The sequence below is a fragment of the Typopeltis vanoorti genome, chromosome 4 (genome assembly GCF_054136105.1).
Source record: "Typopeltis vanoorti isolate ZY-2024b chromosome 4, IOZ_Tvanoo_1.0, whole genome shotgun sequence".
NCBI lineage: Eukaryota > Metazoa > Arthropoda > Arachnida > Uropygi > Thelyphonidae > Typopeltis > Typopeltis vanoorti.
This window is the reverse complement of record NC_143552.1, coordinates 52,764,903-52,788,778: the sequence shown is the minus strand read 5'-3', so window position 1 is coordinate 52,788,778 and position 23,876 is coordinate 52,764,903. Positions and strand designations below refer to the sequence as shown.

General features: G+C 35.1%; 1 protein-coding gene across 4 annotated transcripts in view; it reads right to left on the bottom strand.

Moving 5' to 3' along the window:
* LOC150107302 (short/branched chain specific acyl-CoA dehydrogenase, mitochondrial) overlaps positions 1-23,876 on the bottom strand; it is a 186,810-nt gene that overhangs the window by 133,400 nt on the left and 29,534 nt on the right. For all 4 annotated transcript variants that reach the window (XM_090391162.1, XM_090391160.1, XM_090391161.1 and 1 more), the window contains one exon: positions 9,738-9,903. In XM_090391162.1, the coding sequence (XP_090247288.1) occupies positions 9,738-9,903 (166 nt within the window). The remainder of the gene's footprint in view (positions 1-9,737; positions 9,904-23,876) is intronic.

The following is a 23,876-nucleotide window of genomic DNA, read 5'->3' as shown; positions in this document are numbered from 1 at the left end:
TGTATTGTGGAACAAAAATAGCAAATTTCATTCTGTTAATCACTAAGTGGCAGGTCTCCATGTAGGACGGAAGTTGGTTGTTGATGACCTTCTATGTTGTTTTCAAGAAGAATGAAGTGAGAACAATTAAGAGACTGATGGTTGATTTCAAATCTTGCTTTTTTAAGAGATGGGCTGAATAAAGGTTGGTATCCATGCTGAACGAATACCAGACAAATATGAGTTTGAGTAGATGGTACAGAATGGGTATTAATTACTAGAGAGTAAATTTTGAGTGCAACTGGTGGTATGCCAGCCTGCTTGGATGAGTGGTTAGCATATCCGCTCTCCAGCCAGGCTGTGGGTTTGAATCCCCGCATTGGTGTGGATGTTTGTGATTGTCTGTGAAATACTAGTGGTGGTGGGCAGTAGATGGCATTGGTGTAGATGATGCAGTTCAGTGTAGTTGGTGATTTGAGTGGTGGAGATGGAGAGTTGTAGAGTAGGTGCCCTCCCTCAATGAGTCTTTGGATTCCTTGGAGGTGTCACATAATAATAATAATAATAAATACCATCTTGAACAGGATACATATTGGTATCCAGAACAACAAAGATTTTTCTGATGTCTTCCTGATAAAAAAATCAGGGAAGGCTAAACTGCAGAAGACTGTTTGGGGTATACTGGAAGATGATTTTTCTTGCTTGTTTATATAAGATTTGAAAGAGAAGACTGATTCCAAGTCTTTTGATTCTGTTACTATAATACCATCTGAAAATTAGAGAAGTGAAAGCACAGAAGGGAGAAGTTGGATGCAATAGCCTTAGTGAAGTACAAGCTTTCTGAGCAGAAAGCAAGTTTTCTACATTTGATTCTTTCAAAAAGTCTGATGTAGAGTATTGTTGATATTTTTTTTTTTTTTTTTGCAGATGTCGTGGGATTTAGTATAAGATAAATGTGATGCCAGGATTTCTGACTTAAGCCACTTGAGTTTTTTTTTTTTTTTTTTTAAATTTATATCACTTCCAGAAGTGAGAGAGCTGCAAAGCCTACAGCAAATCATTTCTTTATGTGGGAAAGGATCAAGAGATAAGTAAGCTGTTGGTCTGTTGATATTCTTTTTGAAATGCTGGAAGTTGTAGTCATTAGGAAATTCTTCATGGTAAAAGCTATTCCTCAGACCTGAGGTAGAAGGAAGAAAAGATGAATAAGATGAATGTCAGTAACAGGTATGGTGATCAGCAATTCAACTGAAAAAAGATATTAGACAGCTAATTGTTATGTTATTGAAAGTTTAAAAAAAATGTGTGTGTGTATGGGGGGGGGGTATGAAGGTATGAATGCCAGTTCTAACAGCACCAGTGGACACGTTAATTTATTTTAACGGTATTTACTACAACACAGAATGATAAGAAAATAATTAATATTTATTAACCTATTAGCTGACATTTTGCTGGTTTTATATCCAGCATCTTCAGAGCATAAGAACAGTTTGTCACAGTAAATGGTTCATTATCTTTTTCTGTTTATAGAAAACCCACACATACAGGGAAATATTTGCACAAACATTCAGCTTAACAGTGGTATCCTAAAAATACTAATTAACAGAGCTAGAGCTATCTGTCCCAATGACAATGCTATTAGCACTGAACTCACTTAGTTGCATCACACTTTCTTAGCCAATGGCCATAATCCCCATAGGATAGAAAAAATACTAAATGCTCTGCAGAAATCCCCTCCAATGCCTATCACACAAGACTACAGCAAAACTGTTACCATCCCATACATTCAAGGCACATCTGAAAAGATATCTAGCGCGCTTAATAAATATCAGCTATGCACCATATTTATACCATATGTCAAATTGGCAACTCTCATCCATTCACCTAAAGACAAACTCTCTTCTTTATTACATCTATGAGTTTATGAAGTGCCCTGTTCTTGTGATCTGGCTTACTATGGACAGTCAGGCAGACCTCTTGTTAAACATAAAAAAATACATTTGTCACTATTGTTATGGCAAGTAGAGTCTAGCAGACCATGTCTTGGATGCTCGTTCACACAGGATCAAATAGAAGAAAATAAAAATGCTACACAAAGTCATTATAAGTCAGAGAGAGAGAGAGAGAGAGAGAGAGAGAGAGATTGTTTTTGGAATCAACAGCAGTTTTAAAACATACTCCAAACCTCAACAAGTATGGCTGTATAAATTTATCAAACATCTGGGGAGACAGTCATTTTAAGATCTAATTAATACTTGTTTTCTCTCTTTTCCAACATAGATGGTACCAATAAGGACTTTAGTTCCTTGTGTAATCTGTTACAATTTTTTTTTTTTTTAAATTAGGCCCACTGTTATGCCAAATTGTTGTTGCTTCATGTACTGTGACCAACTGTTCTTGTGCTCTGAATATAGTGGATATAATACCAGCAAAAGATTAGCTAATAAGTTAATAAATATTAATTATTTTCTTATCATTCTGCCACTCATTTGACAATTCACCACCAATGGAAATATCAGTAGAAAGGATTCGAAGCAGAAACTGATCGTTTGTAAGCAGCGTGTGGAGAGAGAGAGAGAGAGAGAGAGAGAGGGGTTATCAAGTATACCAATAATTTTTAGAAATTTTAGATGCACCACCCCAGATGCAAGAGCAGCATTTCAAAGTTAGGTGAATTTGTGATTTGTACAGAGTTGACAGCAACAGTTGGTAGCTTGTTCAATGTTTTGTTCAATGTCTTGAACAAAATAGAATGCCAAGGTGCTACAGTAGTGACATTTGTGCCAGGAAAGATTACGAGGTTAGTGTCAGTCCAAGAAAAGAGATGGTCTTGACTGTTGAGCTGAACATTATCAAAAGTAAAGTAAAGAACCAAGATCTTTTTTTTCAAGAAAAAAAGTCAAAATTGTGTTTTGAAAGCACTGAAGGTGCTTAGGTTCTTAATATCCCATTCATGGCTGGAGTGGAGATCCAACTTATCGTAGATGATCTTTGAGCTTGTAACATTTGACCACCGCAAGATTTCCATATTGAGTAGGATGAATGAGTGGAGAGTATGATCATCAGTAAAACTATAGAATAGGATTTCAGGTAAATGGGTGCTGAATAAGTTGATTGTTGGTGACCTTCTCTATTACTTTAGACAGCACTGAGGATGAAAAATTTCCCTGGAAAACATTCCTCAACAGCCCAAACGTCTCAATCACATCCTGTCCCTTTGTCCTCCATCCACCAAACTCTGTAGTTTGCATACATTCAGTCCACCCTCACAACCATCACTGCAGATGTTGAAAGTTTATTTTTCACTTGGTTAGAGTATAATAAATTTAGTTTAATCCTTTATCCAAGTGTGAGCAAACAAAGTTTGCACCTGAAAGTATCTTCAGGACTGGGGTAAGGTGGTACAACACCTGTTGTTGTGCTGGTGGTACAATCCTGGTGTTGTACCACCTTACCCCAGTCCTGAAGATACTTTCAGGTGCAAACTTTGTTTGCTCACACTTGGATAAAGGATTAAACTAAATTTATTATACATCACTGCAGAGTCCTGACATCAACTATGCTATCCATCTCTGTACCCTCATCTTCAAGCCACTTCATCCCCTTCTAATCCTTGTGATCAGAACTGAGCACAGTAATCCAGTGGTCTGATTAGAGCTTATATTCATAACCTGTCTGTTATGAATATAAGTAAGAGAGAGTCAACAGTGCATCTAACCAACATGTCTAATTTAAGTCTCAGTTCTGGCAAGTGAAAATAGAGCAAAATAGTTCTGTTACATAAAGGAAGTGGCAAGACAGAGGTAGCAAATCATAGATGAATCTCTAGGAGCAGCAGTCATCAGAAAAGTTGTTTAAAGGCAGAATTCAGGAATGGGTAGATAGAAACAATATTTTATGGGAGGGGGGGATGCACTGAGGTTGTTAAGAGTTAGTTTTACCTTAGCAATTTACTCATTTTTATAATAAAGTGACAGCTGAGTTGGATAAAGGAAATGACTATAACATGATAGTACTGAACTTCGCAATGCCATTTGACAGGATACTTACTGCATGGGCTTCTATTACATGAACTGGAGCAAATAGGATGGATATAAAGCTGTGATATGGATAAGAGAGTGGTTGATAGATATCCATCAGAGAGTAGTATAAATAAAGAGTAGAATCTACAAGGATGCAGGTAACTGGCAGTGTACTACAGAACTCTATACTGCAGCCAATACTATTAAATTTGCGCATTAATGATATCAAGTATGATTTGAAGAGGAATATCCAGATGTTTGCTGATGATGTTAACTGGGGGGGGGGGGGGGAAACAATAGCTAATAAATGTGAAAATGATTTGTAACCTTTCCAACACTCTGGGATGAAGAGATGACAAGGTATTACATTGAAGAACCTGGATTACAAGTTATGGTGGAGAGATTAGAAGGTTATTATCTCTCTTTATAAGGGTATGTTATAGCCACATCTTGAATATATGCACAGATTTAGTTAACTATACTCTTTTTCGGGCTAACTTAGAAGTAGCGGAATAAGCTACATTTCTGGCTTTTCTTACCATTCGTACTATAGGCTTATGCTGCATAAAATATGTTGATTAATTTTGATGGTATATATTAGAACACAGACTGATAAGTAAATAATTATCATCATCATCATCAAATTCCTGCCATGTACCCTCAATGGGTGTACAGGATATGATAGTACTACATGAAAAAAAAATTAAATAATTATTTATTGACATTGCAGATATTTTGCTGGTATTCTAACCAGCATCTTCGGAGCACAAAAAACAGTTTGTCACAGTGCACGAGACAACAACAATCTGGTGTAACAATGGGACTAGTTAGAACAATTGTAGCTGCAACACAAAGATTAAAGTCCTAATTAGGTGCCCTCTATGTTAAAAAAAAAAAAACAGAGAGAGAAAGCAAGTATCAGTTATGTCTTAAGATGACTTCTCTCAAATTCAAATCTTAGGCAAATTTATACAGCCATACTTATTGAGGTTTAGAGTATGTTTCAAGTCTTCTGTTGATTCTAAGAATAATCTCTCTGACTCGTAAAAGCTTCCGTGCAGCACTTTAGTCTTTTTTCAGTTGATCCTGTGTGTAGGGGAATCCAAAGCATGGTCTGCTAGACATGATTTGCCATAGCAATAGTTCCAGATGTATTTTTTATGTTCACTCAGGTGGATGTCCACAGTTCTTCCTGTCTGACTGTAGTAGGCTTGATCACATGAATAGAGTACCTCATAGACTCCTGGATGTGATAAAAGAGAGATGCTGTCCTTGGGTGAACAGATGAGAGTAGCCAATTTGACATAGAGTCTAAATACGGTGTGTAGTTGATGTTTATTGAGCACTCTAGGTATCTTTTCCGATGTGCCTTTAATGTATGGGATGGTGACTGTTTTGTTGTAGTTTTCCGTGGTGGACAGTGGGGGATATTTCTGGGGAGAATTTAGTATTTTGTCTATCTTATGTGGATTACAGTCATTGGATAAGAAGGTGCAGTGTTAAGTGAGTGAGTTCAGCAGTAAGAGCATTGTCGTTGGAACAAATTGCTCTCACTCTGTGGGTTAGCATTTTTTAGGATACCATACTGTTGAGATGGATTATGGTGTGATTGTTTGTGTAAATATCTCCCTGTATGTGTGGGTTTTCTATAAACTGAGAACGATAAGGAACCATCTGGAAGACGTGATTAGTGTATCCAGGAAGGACAGACAGTTATTAGCTTTCAGTTCCATTGTAAAGTGGATTTTTTGGGTATTGGCTATTTAAATGCCCTCGGAATGTATCCAATGTGTCTGGGCCGTGTGACCAAATAGCAAGCACATTATCAACATAGCGTAGCCATAGCATTGGTTTGAGAGTGGCTGTATTGATAGCTAGCTTTTCCAGGTGTTGTATATGTAGAAGCTGGCTGGAGGGGGGAGGCATAGCTATGCCATATAATTGTTTGTATGTTTTTCCTTTGTATGTAAAATATCCTGCATGTATTGTGAATTTAAACAGTTCAAATATATCAGGGGGAAAGTGTGACTTTAGCAGATCAAGGGTTTCAATTAGCAGTACATTTGTGAATAGTGAGGTGATATAAAACTCAGCAGTATGTCTGAACTTTTTAAAGGTATGGTTTTCTAAAATACTTTTTAGGTGGGCAGAATTTTTGACAAAGGAGGGAGAATTCTTTGTGAGAATGGCCAGTAGCACAGCTAAATGTCTACCCAGTTTGTATGTAGGACTGTTTAGACTATCCACAATAAGGTGTAAAGGTGTACTTTGTTTGTGAATTTTTGGTGCTCAATATATTATCCTGGGTGTTCATTCTACACAACAATTCTTTGTGAGAATGGCCAGTAGCACAGCTAAATGTCTACCCAGTTTGTATGTAGGACTGTTTAGACTATCCACAATAAGGTGTAAAGGTGTACTTTGTTTGTGAATTTTTGGTGCTCAATATATTATCCTGGGTGTTCATTCTACACAACAACCACAATTTCAACAAGATCACATCATTGTAAATATATCATTGTTAGCCTTAACCAAAGAAGCCATTAGTGCTTTAAGTCGAGAGCACAATTTTGCTGTTACTCCCAAGAAAGTTCCAAAAGACAAAATAATGGCATTCATTGAATTGGGAATATATGACCTGCATCTAGCAACAGCCAATAACATATGTTTAGATGTGACCAACAACCTAATCCATTCTAAGCCTCCTAAAAATAATATCCCTCATAAGGAAATCATTGCTCTAAAAGAGCTACATAATAATAACCACATTATAACCAAAATAATAACTACATAATAACCAAAGCAGACAAAGAGAGCACAACTGTGGTGATGGATGCAACAGAATATGAAAACAAAATGCACACACGTCTACAAGATCAGTCCACATACAAAATTATAGATCAAAATCCCACCAACTCACAAAAGAATAAGGTGCATAAATTACTGAAAAAAGTCACTTCCTGGCCTAAAGAAACAGTAAACAAACTCAAGCCCTTCCACGTTAAAACATCCAGGATTATGGAGCACCAAAAATTGCGCATTTAAAAAGCCAACACCCAAAAATCCACTTTACAATGGAACTATAAGCTAATAACTGTTTGCCTTTCCTGGATACACTAATCACATGACTTCCAGATGGTACCTTATCATTCTCAGTTTATAGAAAACACATACAGGGAGTTATTTACATTAACAATCACACCATCACCCATCTCAACAGTATGGTATCCTAAAAATGCTAACCCACAGAGAGAGAGAGAGAGCAATTTATTCCAATGACAATGCTCTTACTGCTGAACTCACTCACTTACACCGCACCTTCTTCACCAATGGCTATAATCCTCATAAGATAGACAAAATATTAAATGCTCCCCAGAAATACCCCCCACTATCCATCATGGAAAACTTCAACAAAACATTCACCATCCCAAACATTAAAGGCACATTATAAAGATACCTGGAGTGCTCAATAAACATCAACTACACACCGTATTTAGACTCTATGTCAAATTGGCTACTCTCATCTGTTCACCCAAGGACAGCATCTCTCTTTTATCACATCCAGGAGTCTATGAGGTACTCTATTCATGTGATCAAGCCTGCTACAGTCAGACAGGGAGAACTGTGGACATCCGCCTGAGTGAACATAAAAATACATTTGCCACTATTGCTATGGCAAATCATGTCTAGCAGACCATGCTTTGGATTCCCCTACACACAGGATCAACTGAAAAAAGACTAAAGTGCTGCACAGAAGCTTTTACAAGTCAGAGAGATTGTTCTTAGAATCAACAGAAGACTTGAAACATACTCTAAACCTCAATAAGTATGGCTGTATAAATTTGCCTAAGATTTGAATTTGAGAGAAGTCATCTTAAGACATAACTGATACTTGCTTTCTCTCTCTGTTTTTTTTTTTTTTAACATAGAGGGCACCTAATTAGGACTTTAATCTTTGTGTTGCAGCTACAATTGTTCTAACTAGTCCCATTGTTACACCAGATTGTTGTTGTCTCATGCACTGTGACAAACTGTTTTTTGTGCTCTGAAGATGCTGGTTAGAATACCAGCAAAATATCTGCAATGTCAATAAATAATTATTTACTTATCAGTCTGTGTTCTAATATATACCATCAAAATTAATCAACAAGTACAACGAACACATAAGCCATTCTACACACTGCATAAAATAGTTCCTTAAATTTTTTACATTATCACATCATGTGGTACTTTGTATATAATTATTTTACTACTTCCTTACTTACCAATGCTAGAATTATATATTTCATACCATTAAATTGTTACAGGAAACTTATTTTTGGAAAATACAATTATCTATCACATGGTCTCTGACGACTTTATCCTAAACATGGCAGACCACATGACAGATAATTGCATTTTCCAAAAATAAGTCCCCTGTAACAATTTAATGGAATGAAACATATAATTCTAGCATTGGCAAATAAGGAAGTAGTAAAATAATTATATATAAAGTACCACAGAATGTGATAACAAAAAATTTAAGGAACTATTTTATGCAGTGTAAGCCTATAGTACGAATGGTAAGAAAGCTACTTCCAAGATAACCTGAAAAAGAGTATACATTCTCTTGGGAATGAGAATGAAATTTCTCGGTACATTACAAGAAAGGAGAGAACAAGAGGAGGGAAGGGGAGTTGAAAAACAACTGTTGGAAATTGTACAGGAGTTTAGTTAGCAAGTGTGTGCGGAATTGATATTTTGTTTGGAGGGTGAATGAGAAATTACCAGAGGTGGTTATAAATGCTATGGCTAAGAAATAACTTAAGGAGAGGGTACGATCAGTATTGTGTGAATAATGTTTAGTGTGGACCTCGTGCAGAGAGTTTTTAGGCTCCCTGTTTTTTTTCACATTTGACTTCCATAGATGCTGTATGGTCACTGCCATACCTCACATGGTTTTGGCAATGATGTCTTCTGCTAGAATAAGTGGTAGGGTCGCAAATTCTCTTTCCACACAAAGTTTGTAGGACAATCACAAACATCCATGCCCATGGCAGGATTCGAACCCACAGCCTCTTGGCTGGAGAGCGAACACGCTAACCACTCGGCCAACCAGACCAGTGAAGGCTCCCTATAGATGGTCATATAATAATAATAATAACAACAACAACACAGAATCAGTAACCAATTTTATCATGGTTGCTGCAAGTGGTCCAGGAGGCTTGGTACCTTCAGATGTCTGGTAAGAGACATTAGCTTCATGTTATAAGTGTTACATCTCTGTTGGGGCTTCTTTTGTCTGAAGCACCAGCAATGTACCACAAGGGTAACACTACTGGTGGTGGGGACATTCAAAAACCATTTCAAAAATAAACATTAATTAGCATGTGTAATTAAGATTCAATCATCTTAACAAATGTATTTTTGATGTGTTCATCATTACATTCTAATCAATCAATTCTTTAGTACTGCCAGAAACTAAAATAGGTTGCCTAGCCTATCTAGTATTTTGAACTTAACACTTTGTGGTGATTGTTCCTAAACTGTTTCTAAAATTATTTACATACACAAAATTTACTGTAGATAAAAATATGCACCTCAGAAAAAGAAGAAAGAAAAAAAAAACAGCTTTGCAAAACAGAGTAACACTTTGTTACTGGCAGCAGCAGTGTATTTAAATTAATTAGATATAATATAAATGAATGTTTCTAATTTTCAATACAAAACATTTTGTTCATTATTTTTTCATTTTACCCATATCTTTCATCATCTGTTCTTCTTCTGCTAATAATGTCAATGGTTTATGGTGGTTAACTAAATCACTGAAATTCTCTCTTGTTTCATGTTGGAAGTTAGCAGATGACTGAAACAGGCTGCTGCAACAGGAATGCTTCCATATTCCAGGATTCACATTTAGAGCCTAATAAATAAATAAATAAAGTCAATGAATAAGGAAATATAATTTCTTGACTTATACTATCAATCAAATTTTGTCATGAAACAAAAGACAAAGAAATATTCCTATTTTTACTTGCCACATAGCAAAAGAACTCGTCAGGATTTCTTTTGGCTTCATCAGCTAGCTTTCTCTCATAATTAGCTTTTGCCTTCTTTATCATATAGGTCACATTTCTCCTGTGCCTAAAGCTGCTCATGGGCATGCTGATCACCTTTTTCTTTATAATCATGCCACAACCTTTTCTTTGGGCAACTCCTGCTTAATGAAGCTATTCATCCCTCTAACTCCTATGTGATTTGACTCTGGATATACATTCTTATACTGCTTTCTTCAAAAACACCCCTTGAGCACTTCTCATGCACCACCAAAATCTCTCTCCCCCAAATTCTTATACCATGGTACTGCTGAAAGCTGACTCCTCAGCTTGTCATAATCACCTGCTTTGTAATTCTATGATGACAATGGTTTTTTTGTGATCTGGGTATTGGTGTGTGCATATGTGTGTGGAGGGGAGAATATAAAGCTTTGTTAATTTTGCTGGTGTTCAGAAAGGAAGCCACTGGATAAGAAATCCTCATAGATTCATGTTAAGGCTTAAGGGAATGAAAACAGCACAATCTTCTTCTTCTGCAGCTTTTCCCACTTAAGTAGGGTCGCTGTTTGTGGTGAGTCTCCTCCACAACTTCCTGTCTTGGGCTGCAGCCACATCCAAGTTCTTCATCCTCACGTCCTCCTCCACCATCTCCCTCCATCTCTTCTTTGGCTGTCCGTACTTCCTCTTCCCCTGCACATCCATCTACATGACCTTTCTTCCCACATACTCTTCCTCCCTTCTCATCACATGACCAAACCATCTCAACCTTGCCTCCTGTATCTTTGATCCTAAGTTCGTAACTTTCACCGTTCCCCTTACATAGTCATTTCTCAGATGATCCTTTCTGGTCACACCGCACATCCACCTAAGCATTCTCATCTCCATTACCTCCATCCTGCTGATGTTATTTTTCCTCAGGGCCACAGTTTCCAAAGCATATATCATAGTTGGTCTCACTACTGTCCTATAAATTTTGCCTTTTAGATTGATCGGCACCCTCTTATCACATAGCACTCCAGCCATCTCTCTCCAGTTCCTCCATCCTGCATCCCACTTCCTTCTCAGCCTCACCATCCTCTTTTATTGTTGAACCTAAGTATCTAAAGTTACTGACCTTCCTGATGACATTTCTTTCCAGCTCCAGATCTGTCTCCTGGCTGCCATCCACTTTGCAACACATATACTCGGTCTTACTTCTGCTCAGTCTCATACCTCTCTCTCTTCCAGTACTTTTCAGTTTGGCTGCCACTTCTTCTCTTGATTCTGCACACAGCACGATGTCATCTGCATACAATATAGTCCAAGGTGCATCTTCTCTCACTTCCTCCGTCACCACCTCCATCACAATATTAAACAGGAACGGACTCATTGATTCATGTTAAGGTTTAAGGGAATGAAAACAGCACAATAAAAAAAATTAAACAAGGTTTCATTAAATAATGAAATATTGGAACCATTAATGGCTCCAATATTTCGCCTCTGCCACAGAGACATCTTATATAAGAAATACTGTGCTCTATAAACACTGGTAAGCAAGCACCCTCGACTGTTAGACAGGTTGTCTAAAAATCTGTTTCCCAAATCTTGGGACATTTCATATAACAATATGCATTAAGATTTATTTGGTTTTTGGATCTTTAGGCTTACAATCTAATATCTTTCACTTATTTTTTGTGTTGTGTTGCACTGTTACAATTCTCATACTATCCCAAATGTCTCTGTGACAGAGACAAAATATGGAACCATTAAACTTGTGATTCTTTTACAGTGCCATTTTCATTCAATTAAACTTTAACTATGAACTTTAACCAGCATATAAGACTATATACAGATTTTTTCACAGATTTGATTTCAGTGGTATGGCTGACAGAGTTATCTTCCAAATAATATAATGTTATTAGCTATTAGAATGATCCACCAAAGAAGGCTAAAATCCTGGTCTTCATAATTAATTGGATGCCAGGAAAATTCTAATATGTATATATATATATATATATATCTACTATATATATATATATGTGTGTATATATATATATATATATATATAGTATATATATATACACACACACACACACTAGGGTCTCGTTTTGAAGTTATGTGGTGCATAACCTCAAAACTTATGTACCGTTGTACATTATGAACAGCGTGTTGCAGCACATTCTGGCATAACGTGAGTAATGTGTAAGCAGTGAGTGTCCGTGAAGTTTAATTTTGCATGTGAGTAAGTGTTTGTCTTTAAATTATCGAAAGTCTAAATTTTCCTAATTTTTTTTAAAGATTTAATTTGGCCCAATGGAGAAAAAAAAAGCACCAAAGAAAAGCAGTTGCTTTCGAAATGAAAATTGCAATTTTAGATCGCTTAGCAAAAGGAGAGGGATCTACGGCAATTGGTAAACATTTTAATTTAGGCGAATCTACTATAAGAGCAATTAAAAAGAATGAAGTAGCAATAATAAAATCTGTCATTTCTGGCACAAAACTAAGTGGCAAATTATCATCGTACTCAAGAGATGCTTTATTAGAAAAAATAGAACGAGCGTTCGTAATTTGGATTGAAGAATTAACTCAAAGAAGAATTCCTATAAGTGGTTATTTAATTAAACAAAAAAAAGCTCTTCTGTTTTATGAACATATGAAGCAATTGGAGCCATCTACTTCCACTTCCCAGGCTGACAAAGAATTTTCGACTAGCAAAGGATGGTTAACCGGGTTTTTAAAAAGGAACGCACTTCATAACATAAAGATTACAGGTGAGGTTGCAGGAGCAGATGAAGCAGCAGCCAAAATTTTCAAGAGAAGTTAGCCAAAATTATTGAACATGGTAGATATTGTCCCGATCAAGTGTTTAACGCTGACAAAACAGGATTGTTTTGGAAGAAAATGCCTAGTCAAACGTACATCGCAAAGTCTGAGAAAAAAGTAAGTGGGTTTAAAGCAAACAAAGATTGAGTAACATTGTTGCTCTGTAGCAATGCATCAGGAAATCAAATGTTGAAATCCCTCCTAGTAAATCGATCTCTAAGACCACGTGCTATAAAAGGCAAAGAACTAAAACAGCTGCCGGTACATTGGATGGCTAATACAAAGGCCTGGGTAACAACTGCTGTATTTACTGAATGGTTCAATAATTGCTTTGTACCAGAAGTGGAAACATATATGAAGCAAAAAGCTCTCGATTTTAAAGTTTTATTAATTGTTGACAATGCACCAAGTCATCCAAATGTGCAGGTAGTGTTTTTTCCACCCAATACAACAAGCATTATTCAGCCATTAGATCAAGGATTAATTGTTACTTTTAAAAAATATTACGTTAAGCACACTTTTCAATTTATATTGGATAAACTAGAAAATGAATCATTAACAGTAACTGACGTTTGGAAAAAATTTTCTATTTTGGATTGCTTATATCATGTTGCATCTGCTATCGCTGAAATAAGACCACAAACTTTAAATGCCTGCTGGAAAGCAGCTTGGTCTGGATGTGTTGCAAACAGTGCAACCATGCAAACATCTACATTATCAGCTGAAATCATTACTTTGGCACAGGAAATTGGTGGAGAAGGTTTTGATACATTTAGCCAGAATGATGTAGACGAATTACTTGTGGATAATGCCTTAAGTGATGATGATATTATTGGATATCGATTAACTTTAGATATTGTCGAAGATCCAGAAAAGTATAGTGAAGCAGAAGAAGAACCTGTCCCCCTCATTGCAAATATAATTCGAGAAGGTCTTGAATTGTGCAATAAATTAGAAAATCGTTTTCTTGTTAACGACACAAATTCTGAATGAGCCTTTAAATTACAACGTGAGCTGAAGAACTGTATGTCTGGATATTGCAAGCTGTATAAAAAATTAGTAAAATCATCAGCGCAAAGTTTAATCACTGATTACATTGTCAAAAGAAAAACAACACAGAATGAGGGTGAAGCTAATTCTGTTTGTGAAGAACCATTGCCTTTACCACAATTAAAAAGATCTGATGCGCTGACTATCTCTTCTGGCGATGAAAGTGATTTCGCACCAGTTCGCAAACATTTCCGAATATTCTCTAATAGCAACAATAATTCTGACGAAAAAATGTAAAAAAAAAAAAATTTTTACTTTTCAATAAAATTAAATGAATAAAGCTTGAAAACAAACTTAGGCATTCTTATTTTCCTGAATTTTTATAAACTTTTTATGCGATTTTAGGTTTATTTTAATTCATTCCTTTGGTTTTATGCGATTTTAGAAAAGTATGGAATGTATCCCTAATTTTTCAACATAAGTTAGGTCTTTTTTGTGCGATTTTTTATATGCGGTTTTCTGTGGAACGTATCTACCACATAAAAAAAGACCTGATTATGTATGTATATATATATATATTTTTTTTTTTCTTCCATCTATAGACAGGGTAATCAGATAACTTACTTTCATCAAAAACAGAAAGAAAAAGAAAAAAAAAAACTTTAATTGAATTGTTAATTTGATGATTTCACATGGAATGACCCCATACAAAATCTGCCTGCTCTTCTATGACAATCATTCATTTATTTAATGGATACTTATCTGTCTAAACAGAAAAAGCATTGTATATACACACACTGGTAGGCATGCCCATAACTTTCACACTGCCATCCCTTCCAACAGCACGGTGTCATTCAAACATAATGCTGTTATGATTAGAACACATTTATTCAGACCACAACACTACTACTACCACTACTACTGGAATCAACCACATCTATGTTTGATTTCAGTAGTACCAATGGCTTTCCTCAACAGAATCAACCAAATTCTATACTCTTCTGACATATCCAGATCATAAAAAATATCTATTTTCATCCAGGGCCCAATGGAAAAACTAGCAAGAGTTCTTAAAAGATATAAAATTCAAACCTCCTCCTTGCATTATCAAAAAATTTAGCCACAAAATATAAGATCCACTTCTACAAATTGGCATGCTTTAGCTAAACCAGAACTGCTAATATCTGTACATATTAGTATAAGAAAAATATATCTTATACCTATAGTACAATAGCTTGGAAACAGCAGTCCATACTACTGACTTACACTATCATATTCATTGCAGAGGGGATTTTTTTTTTTATTAATAGTGATGCAGTTATGCAGGAGGAATAATGAGGAGCTTGTGGATGTGTGGAGTGAGTTTGACAGGTGAAAGGACTTACTCAAGAAGGATGGTTTGCATGTGAATGGATTTGGTGTTCAGAATCTGGAAAAAGTGGTGTTGAATAAAGTGAAATGTACAAAATCAGGGAAACTAGAGCATTTAGAAGGGAAGCTGTGAAGTGTATATGCAGATATCAGTGAGGCAGCTGAGTGTAAGAATGTGTATAAAATGTCAAAGTTAGCACCAGTAGCAAACCAGAATGAGATAATTAGTATAAAGTATCAGAATAACAATGGGCCTAAGGGACTTTTGCACTTTATGTACACTAATGAGAGGAGCATTTGGAAGAAGGGAAAGGAATTTTTGGCATTGGTTAGTTCATCCTGGCCAAAGATTACTGGCATCAGTGAGACATGGCTGACAGAAGATGATATAGTTAGTGGGATAGAATGTTAAGGGTATAGTGTGTTCAAGGAGGATAGAGAGAAAACAATGGGAAAGCAGTTTTACCGATGACAGCTAGTGAACTGGAACCAAAGAGAGTAGAAATTCAACTGCAGGCCAGTGAAAATAGCATATTTGAGACTATCTGGTGTGAGATAGAGGCCAGCAGAACAAAATATACAGTTGGATGCTTCTATAAACCAGGGGACTGAAAAAGATTATGGAGAAATAAGCTCAATGAGTAGAGGGTGGGTGATTATTGGGGGGGGGGGGGGATTTCAACTATGGGAGCATAGATTGAGAGGACACACGAGAGGAAGGAAATGGAATTTATGCTACTAAGGAATAATTACCTGCGACAGCATGTGATCAAATATATTAGGGGTCTGAGAGTGCTCAATCTAGTAACTGCCACCATGTTGCCACCAATTGGTGAGAGTGATCATATGGTCTTGACTTTAGCTTAGAGCTTATTACTGAGCAAAAAGGAACAAGTATGAAATAAAAAATATTTATTTTCTATCAATATTTGTAGTCCTTTTCAGGACTACAAATATTGATAGAGAGATACCTGAATGTACTGTTTCCATTTCATCTTGAAGGCGAATTTTTAAGTTCTTTTATAACACAGAATGATATTTTCGTATTTTTGAAGGAATAAAATATAAGAGGAATTGGAATACTCTTTCCAGTTCCTCTTGAACTGGAAAGAGTATTCCTGGTAAACTATTTCACCAAAAAAAATAAAAAAATAAAATGTATAAATAAAATGTATAAATAATAACGTGAACATTTTCACCTTGCCAACACTCAACATTGATGTGATATGGGTTCCAAAGTTCTTGTTTCAGATATATATATATATATATATATATATATATATATATATATATTACAAAGTTTTGTAATAAAAATTTCTGCTACAGTGAAGTTTGACAGAATCAACAATATTATTACTACCTTATTTCTGTTTCTCGTGTGGGAGAAAAACGGTAAAAAGTCACTCATAATTATATCAGATGTTCAGAGGTGTAGTGAGGCTATGGCCAATGTGGCCCCAACCATAGGTTCTAAAACTTTAGAAATTCAGATTTCTAAAGTTTTTTTTTAGAACGCCACAATTTTCTTTCATGGCCATAGGCACCAAAATTCCTCACGTCGTCTCTGCAGATGCTATAATGGCAAAAATAGTAAGAAAAAATCATTTGCACTTTTTCTTCAAAACACAAAGAAAGAACATTGTAAATTCGGCCGATGCAAAAGAAAATACCACATATTTTTCTTCTGTTATCTGATTTTTTTTTCTTGTAGTACAAAAGAAGAAATCACTCCATATAACATGGAATATGCAGAAGGGAAAAAATCTGGAAATTGGTTACATTATAACGAATAGAGAAATCATGTCAGAAAAAATTATTCATGTAAGATTCTAATATCAGCAGACATAACATTTTCTTCTGGGTTAGATAATTAAAGTAACTAAATCTTCGCTACTATTTTACACTAAAATGAATGGGCATGTTCCCTAAGTGATTTATGTTTGTAACAGTTGTCTTGTGAATGATTTATAAAATAAATTCTCTGAAATATCTGCAGATTGAATAGGTCTATATTCCCCCCCCCCCAAAAAAAAATTATGAAATGCATATGCACCTTTTCTTTTAAAATAATTCGTCGTCGTCCAGTAGCATCCTCTAGCAAGAAGGTTGCAGCAGATGAGCAGCTCTTCTCCATTTCTCTCTGTCTGTCGCTTCCATCATTCTTAAACCAGTCCATTCCACGATGTCATTAAACCACTCTCTAGTTGGTCTTCCATGTCTTTTCTTCCCCTTGTAATATAGTTCTTGTCAGGTGTCCCAAAGACCCTCTCAGAAGACGTCCTGCAAATCTGGTCTTTCTTTGCACAATATTCTTTAGCAGTGTTCTTTCCATCCCAACTCGTCTTAAAACTTCTTGATTTGATATTCTTTCTGTATAGCTAATCTTTTCCATCTTTCTATAACACCACATTTCCAATGCATTAATTCTTTCCATATCTCCCTTTCTGAGTGTCCATGACTCACTTCCATAACTTGCAATACTCCAAACTGTTGCTTTAACTATTCCAATTCTAATGCCTATTTTAGTGTCTTGTTTATCAAAATCCTTTTCATTTCCATAAATGCTGATTTAGCTTTGCCTATTCTATTTCTAATGTCCAACTCTGAAGTTCCTTTCTCTGAGATCCAGCTACCTAAATATTGAAATCTTTCCACTTCTAAAATCTTTCCTCCACATCTTATTTTTACATTATCTTCTATTTTTCTACCCATTATTATTATCTTGGTCTTTTTTGTGTTAATTCTTAGTCCATACTCTTTACAAAAGTTTTCAATTCTTTGAATAATTTGTTGTAACCCATTTTCACTTTCTGCCATCACGACTACATCATCCGCATATCTTAAGTTATTAATGATTCTTCCGTTTATTTTTATTCCTTCTTCTACATCCTCAAGTGCCTCTCTAAACATTTGTTCACTATAAAAGTTAAACAATAATGATGATAACTTGCATCCTTGTCTGACTCCTCTCTCCACCAGGAATTCTCCTGTTTCCTCTCCATTTACACATACTGATGCTATTTGTGACCAATATAATCTTTTTAAAATTTCCAAGTCATAAGAGTCAATATCAGTATTTTCTAGAATGTCAAAAAGCCTTTCATGTTTCACTGTATCAAATGCTTTTTCAAAATCTAGAAATCCCAAAAACAACTTTCCACCATGGTTTAGTGTTTTCTTCCCAATAATTCTTAGACAAGTTATAGCATCTCTAGTTCCTCTGTTGGTTCTGAATCCAAACTGTTCCCCATTCATTTCTTTTTCTATTTTATTCCTAATTCTCTCTAAAATTATTTGCACCAGAATTTTTGCTGTGTGAGTTATAAGACTTATCGTTCTAAAATTGTTACAGTCTAAAACTCCCATCTTTTTTGGAATGGGGATAAAAATTGATCTTCTAAACTCCTCTAGTAATTCTTGTCCTTCATAAATTCCGTTAATAATTTGCCATAACACTTCCATACCTTTTTCACCTATATTCCTTATAAGTTCTATCTGTATACCATCTATTCCAGGTGATTTTCCTTCTTTCATCTTTTGAATTGCTAGATTCAATTCCTTCCTCATGATGCACAGTCTCTGCCCACTATGTTCTTTCCTTTGATTTTCTCTTCTTTTCCTGTCTTCATAAAGTTTACTTACATATTCTTCCCATCTCTGTAATATCTTCTCTTTTTCTATCAGAATTTCACCTCTTTCATTCTTGATTGCTCCAGTCCTTAGCATCTTTCTCCTTCCTGTCATCATATTAATGTTTTTATAAACACCTTTTATGCCCTTTCTTTCTGCCTTTGCTGTTGTATCTTTACTTATTTCATCTAACCACTCTTCCTTTTTCCTTCTTATCTCTCTTTGTATCTCCCTACTCAAGTCTTTATACTGCTTTTTTTTCTCCTCTGTTTTACTATTAACTAACTTTCTTCTTTGTGTTATTTTCCACAAAATATTTTCCGTCATCCATGGTTTCTTTCTTTTCTCTCTTTCCTCTTCTTTTTTGACTAAATGCAATTCTGTAGCAGTAATTATGCTTTCCTTCAGAATCTTCCATTTTTCACTTGCATCATCATTTTCTTGTATATTTCTCTCATTCATTTCTTCCTCTACTTTCTTTGAGAATTCATTCGCCGTACTTGGTATCTTCAGCCGCTCCATGTTTAAATATTTAAAATTAATTATTTAAATAAATAAATTTAATTATTTAAAATAATTAAATAATTCAAATCCTCTTTTTCAAGATAATTGTATGAAATAATTTATAATTTTTCAATAATAAAAGTGAAACTGATCATTATAAATTAAGAAATTATTTTGGCATAAATAATGTATCAGCATGTAAAAGAAATGTCAGTATTTCTGTTAGGATATCTGTAATCAAAAACCGAAAAGGAAACAAGACATACATTCTTGGTGTATTCTGCACTACAGCTTGAGGCACTTTAGTGTTCTCTCTTTTCTTTCTCAATAGCAGTGAGAGTAATAAGCCTTTAGCTTTTCCTCCAGCTAAGAGGATATTATCAAGTATTTCTAAGATGTACATTATTTCAGAAATAGCAACCAGCAGCAGAAGTAGTAATATTTAAGTTTTTTTTGGCATGCATATAAACAATTTTGCATGGTGAAAATATAGCATATTATTTCTAAAATTTCAAATAATTTCAGCAGACAGGAACAGCTGATTTTAGATTGCAAATAAATAGTACAGAATTAGAAGCTTCACAGTACAACAATCTGATTGCCATATTTCTTTTGTCAAAACCGTAAAATGAAGTAATAGATTTTGAATACTGTCTAGAAAAGCTTTCAAACTTGTAGAAATTTAGAGTAGTTATGCAATTCAGTTCCAGGAGAGGATGGGGGGGGGGGGGGGGTAAGCATTACAAAATCTTCAAAATGAGCAGAAATTTTGAATTATTCCGTATATGATATTTTTCATATTATATTTTCAACATATCCACGAGGATATGCACTGGATATTATCGTAATGTGCATAATACAAAAAAAAATAAAAATAAAAGACGAAGGCAAAGAATCACTGCTAAAATATCATCGAATATAAATATTTGATACCAAAAAAGACTCAAAATCGGAAACCGAGTAATGCAATTTAACATTTTAACATTTGTTGTTCATAAAAACAAAATAAAATTTAAAAAAAAATCATTTCTAAAACTGAAATGTGATGATCCATATAATGGTATCTGGCTAGGAACAAAAGCAAAAGGACATATTTATTTCAATAAATACTGTTTAAAAATATAAATATTTGACATAATATTTTCAAAGCAAACATTTGAAAATTCTGAAATTCGAAAAAAATTGTTTCTATATTATAAGTAAAGTGAAAGAATAATCAGTGCAACTCCGGTGCATTGATTTGAAAAATAAAATACACCAAATTTACTATTACTAAATAGATTCATTGCAAAGGCTGATTGGTGGTCATTTCAGGATTGATTATTTTCGCACATGTGAAATTCGTTTCAATTTTTGGGAAGAGACACAATAAATCATTTTAGAGGCAAAAAGGTCAAATATCTTAGGACAGTAAAGGAAATTCGAAGCAACACGATAGACGTAAGACAGGGAGACACAAAAGTCACTCAGCAACAGTTAATCCACTAATGGCTCTAGAATAGCCGTAACAAGGTTAACGGTGGAGGAAGGTAATGGCATGATAAAAGGTAGAATGTCGACGAAGTTTTGATCCATGAAAAAAAAGCTAGGGAGAGCTGACTATTTCATCCACCTCAGCCGGTTGGGGGAGTTAATCCTTTATCTAAGTGTAAGGATTACACTTAGATAAAGGATTACCTGTATAGAAGCTAATAACTTCACATTAACTGCCTTAGTATCCTATAATGCAAAACACACATCCAGTGTGTATAATGCTATGCTATGGAAAGAACCATTAGCCAGATTGGTTTTGACTTTTTGAAGTGCAGGGGTACCTCTACAAAACCTTTGTGTAATCTACAAGAATACTAAATCTCAATGAGTGACACTAAAGGATCACTGCTAAACTTATCACTCATGACCTGAATCACTCCTTGGCAGGAAACTCAGTGGTGACTCCACTTGATGACAGAGAGAATCATGTCACTGAGCCGAACTGCTTTACTCCTCAGAAGGCAAGCAAGTGTCCAAATATGAACAACAGGGAGCTGGGCCCAGATGATATAACACCTTATTATTAAAATATTCTGGATTAGAGCAAGTTGTAGAAAGTTTTTTCACTTAGTTATAAATTAAATTAAAAATGGCAAGAAATTATATTATTATTTAATCCTTTATCCAACTATAAGCAAACAAAGCTTGCATATGAAGTTTCTTCATGAAAAACTTTCTACAATAATGCAGAAGTCTTATAATTCCCATATACAAGTAGTGAAAAGGTGTAACCCCTTATTAAAATACTCAGGATTACATTAAAGTTGTTTTTTTTCACTAGGTTATAAATTAAATTAAAGATGCCAATAAATTATTTTCTTTTTGTCTGTTGCCCACTGATGAGACCTTAATAAAGGATCGAAACCAGTCTGGATAGTGGCTTTTCCCATAATGCACAACATTATACACACCCAAAAGGATGTGTGCTTTGAATTATGGGATATCAAGACAATTAATGTGAAGTCATTAGCCTCTTTATACAAGCAACCTAGTTGTGAAACAACCAAGTGTAAGCAAATGAAGTGTGCACTTCACATGCACACTTCATTTGCTTACACTTGGATAAAGGATTAAACAAGAATATAATTTCTTGGCATCTATAATTTAATTTATAACCAAGTGAAAAAAAAAACTTTCTGCAAACTAGCTTACTTTAGTCAAACTGGAAGAACAGCAATTATCCATCTGGAGGAACATAGCACTTTCGAGAATACTTGGTGAGCGTCATCAATTTCTAACGCTGCAGAAGGATAAGTAATTTTTTTAAATTTAAGCTAATAATATTGAGTTAATTTATTGTATTTGTTTGTTTTATAAGTGTACAAGATAGAGATAGATGAATTATTTAGACTTAAGTAAAACATATATATATATATATATATATATATATATATCTTTAAACTATATATTGTCAATATGGCACCTATGCATAGCAGAACAATGGTGACCAAGACGTCTTTAGTGGGCGAGCTAAATTTGCATGGTTTTATCTAGCGTAGAATATGTGAGATGTATTCATTGTGAAAGATTTGTCGAAGGAGAATGAAACAGGTGAGCATGTGTATAATAAGTGTTTTCAGAGTGATGATGGTGAGAACAAATTGTTTGATAGTAAAGTAGAGAATACTGATAGAAGATGGAAAATGTAAATATCAGTGGCAATACTGAAAATGCAGTGGTGGAAGTTCAGGAGAACATAGAAAAAAATAGCTTGCTTGCATGTACTCATTCACAGGAGAAAGAAAAACGATTGAAAGGCTGCAAAAAACAGCAAGAAATTAGTCTAAATGAGAACAGAAAAAAACAAGAGGTCCAAAGCAAAAAAGATTATAAGAATAAACAAGAGAAAAGCGTAAGTAGATAATTTTTTACAGAAATTCTATGATAAGGGGAGAACTTCAAGAAAGTGCTACAAAATCATGCTTCCCAGGTGTGAAAATTAATAATATTAGTGATGCTGTCAGAATGCAGAAAGGAAAGGTGAAAGAATCAATTGTTCTGGCTGGAACTAATAATCTGAGAGGCAAGAAATATTGTATGAGGGAGAATGAGAAAGAGTTATCAGAAGAAGCAAAAAAGAAGAGCAAGAGGATAAACTTTGTAAGTCTGATACCATACTATCATAGAGGCAAAATGAGAAGGAAGGCAATGATAGTTAATGAATCAACATGCAGATTGTGCAGAAGGAAGATGTAGAGTTTGTGGATATAAGGCCAGTGTTTGATGAATGGAGAGATTTGTACAATGCTGATAGGCTACACTTAAATGGATTGAGTTAAGTGTCTAGAGAAAGTGTTGTTCACTGAGAGTGTTGAAGGGCAACGTCAGGAAAGCTAAAGAAATTAGGGTAGATGCAGGCCCTGTGTAAAGGCACCAATGATGCATGAGTGTGCAAATGAATAAAAAGTGAGGAATCTAGTCTCTCAGGCAACAATATCGAATGAGGTAGTCAAGTCAGGATGTGAAGGTGGTTGTGGGACATTAGGCCCCAACCACCTTTACATCATACAGTTTCTATATACTAATGCTAGAAGTATAAGGAATAAGAGGGAGGAGTTTTGGGCATTGGTTAGTGCAACCTTATCAAAAGTTATAGGCATTAGTGAAACTTGGCTAACAGCAGATGACATAGTTAAAGGATAGAATGTGATGGATTTGGTATTTTCAGAGAGGATAGAGTATACAGGCCATGGGAGTAGGGTACTAATGCTAACAATGAATTGCAGTCAACAAGAGTAGGAGTCAGTCAGGCAGATGGCAGTTCTTTTGAGTCAATCTGGTGTGAGATTGAGGGCAACAGGAAAATATAAAACTGGTTGCTGCTATAGCATGGGGAGGGGCAGAGATGATGATCTTGGATCCTATTTCATCTTAACCTATACTTTGGATCCGTCAATTTGTCACTACGATGTTCTTAAACAAAAAAAAAAAAAATAAGTTGCTAGTTGATTTCTAATCCAAATATAGATAAAATTTGTATTTATTGACTGCGCCACTCTATATCTAAATT